The 2,170-nt window shown below is 63.1% G+C and overlaps 1 protein-coding gene across 1 annotated transcript in view; it reads right to left on the reverse strand.

The window, feature by feature from the left end:
• Positions 1–2,170, reverse strand: part of ZNF469 (zinc finger protein 469) — a 13,049-nt gene that overhangs the window by 9,884 nt on the left and 995 nt on the right. The window contains 1 exon segment of the mRNA XM_035892968.1: positions 38–2,167. Coding sequence (XP_035748861.1) covers positions 38–2,167 — 2,130 coding nt within the window.

Consider the following 2,170-nt stretch of genomic DNA (forward strand, 5'->3'; position numbering starts at 1 on the left):
GAGGGGGGGGGGTGGGGTGGAACACTGTTCCTCCTGCCTGCTCGCAGCCTGGCTGTCCTCTCTGCTCCCGCTGCCCCGGGATCTGCCTCCTGGGCTGCCAACCTCCGCGCCACCCTCCCCTTGTGAAGGTGCTGCTTTCCTGCCCCTCTCTTCACCTGCTCACCCGTCGGGTGGCCATCCTCATAAAAATAGCCGGCCTTGGGCTGGCCCACTGCCTTCTCCTCTGCTGCTGCCTGCTTTGACTTGCTTTCCGAGGCCAGGGCTTCCTTCACCTTGTGGGACATCCCACCGCCGGCCGCCTTCACGCCTGTCAGCTCCTCATCAGCAAACACGTCTATGAAGCTGCTGTCGATCTCTGGGTTATCCGACTGGTACCCCAGCCCGTTGAGGGCTTCGGTGATCAGGCTGTCCAGCTTGGCGTCATCGATGTCCAGGTCCGAGGCGGTGAGCGGCAGGGAGCTGGCGGGGAGGCCATTGAAGAGGCCGCCCTTCAGAGCATCTTCCTTGCCCTCGCTTTTGCTTTCTCCATCCAGCAAGAAGTCATCGCTCTTGTTTAACACCAACAAATGCGCCTGGGGGTCCGGAGAGAGCCCGAGGCTGGGGGGCTTGGGGGGCTCCGGGGGCAGCGCTTTCCGCCCCTCGGCGGCCCGGGAAGCATCCTTGCCCTCTCCCTGGGCAGCGGGATGGGAGGCGCAGAACTGGCGGTGCTGCAGGAAGGAGGAGAGGTTGCTGTAGTTCTGGTCGCACTGCTTGCAGGTCAGGAGCACGTCCAGCTGGTCCAGGCTGGCGCTGCTGAGCGAGCTGGCCAGCAAGTGATGGGAGGCGTAGGGCGGCGGTGGCTGCTCCCCATCCAGCCCATCCGAGCATCCTTTGGCCACCTCCACACCGGGTTTGTGGAAGGGGCTCGCCGGGGCGCATTTCAGGAGGTTGTCATCTTTCAGGGCATCGGGAGGGAAGTGGAAGGCCTTGATGGAGTCCGGGGGGTGGTAATGAAGTGAGCCTGAGCTCAGGACATCAGAGGGGTGGAAGGGTTTGTTGCCGTCCTTGGGGTGGCAGGGGTGCTGGAAGAAGGGAGAGGGGGTCAGCGCTCCGGACATCTGGCTGTCTTCGAATCCGGGGTTGAGCGGGCTGCTGGACATGGGGGAGAGCGAGGAGCAGGTGCTGCCGCAGGTGGGGTTGGGGACCGGGGACGGCAGCGGGGACTCGCAAGGCGAGGCAGCCACCAAGGCTGATGGTGGCAGGACCAGCGCCGAGCCTGATGAGCTCCTTGAGGCAGGAGGAGGAGGAGGAGCTGCTTGACCCATGCTGTAGAAGAGGGCTTTGCTTCTTGAATCGCAGGCGGGAGACCCCGGCTCCTTCCCGCTTTCGAAAGAGAAAGCGCCTGCCGAGTTGGGATCTCCCCTCTGGACCCCGAGGCTCTCTCCTGACAAGAGCTTTTTGCCGTGATACCCCGGGGAGTTACTTACGGGGGGTCCCTTCTGGGCTTTCCCGCTCCCCTGCCACTCCGACGTGCCCAGGGGGAAGGGGATCTTCTGGCCGGTGATCTGTCTCGACAGCTCTACCCTGCTTTGACCGGGCATTGCAGAAGCGAGGTGGATTTGCTGCCAAGGCATCCTGGCGTTTTTCTGCCTGTGCTGCCTCTGCTCGGGGCCAGCCTGGCACTCGAATGAGAACTGGTTTCCAACAGGGTTTGAATAAGGTGCTGAATTCTGATCCATGGGAGAAAACGCCTTAGCGGCACCTTCCCAAGCTTGCACAAGCCGGGGGTGGGTGGGTGCCGTAGTGGGAATGCTTGTCTCGAAAGGCACGGATCCTGCGCTGGCGCTGCCCGCGGGGGAACTGCAATAGGCTTTGCTCGGAAAGTGCACTTGGGAGAGAGAGTTGGGTGGCATGTTCCTTCTCAGGGGGCTGCTCTGGGCCAGCAGCCGCGGGCTGGGGACACTGTCCTTCGCTGAGGCTTGCCTCTTACCGACTGGCTTTGGCACACTAGGCGAGTGTAAACTAGACGGAAAAACAGCTTGGTTTTCTTGGAAAGTGCTTGGGTTTTGGTCGATAGCACCAGACGACGAGAGAGCACCATTGGGGTCGGCGGGATGCTCGCTCCTGCCCTTGCAGCACGGCAGGGGGCAGTGGTGCGGGGCCGGCGGCGGCGGCGGGTGCAGGAAGGGTG

Source organism: Egretta garzetta, unplaced genomic scaffold (genome assembly GCF_000687185.1).
Source record: "Egretta garzetta isolate BGI_Z169 unplaced genomic scaffold, ASM68718v1 scaffold284, whole genome shotgun sequence".
In the NCBI taxonomy this organism is placed as follows: domain Eukaryota; kingdom Metazoa; phylum Chordata; class Aves; order Pelecaniformes; family Ardeidae; genus Egretta; species Egretta garzetta.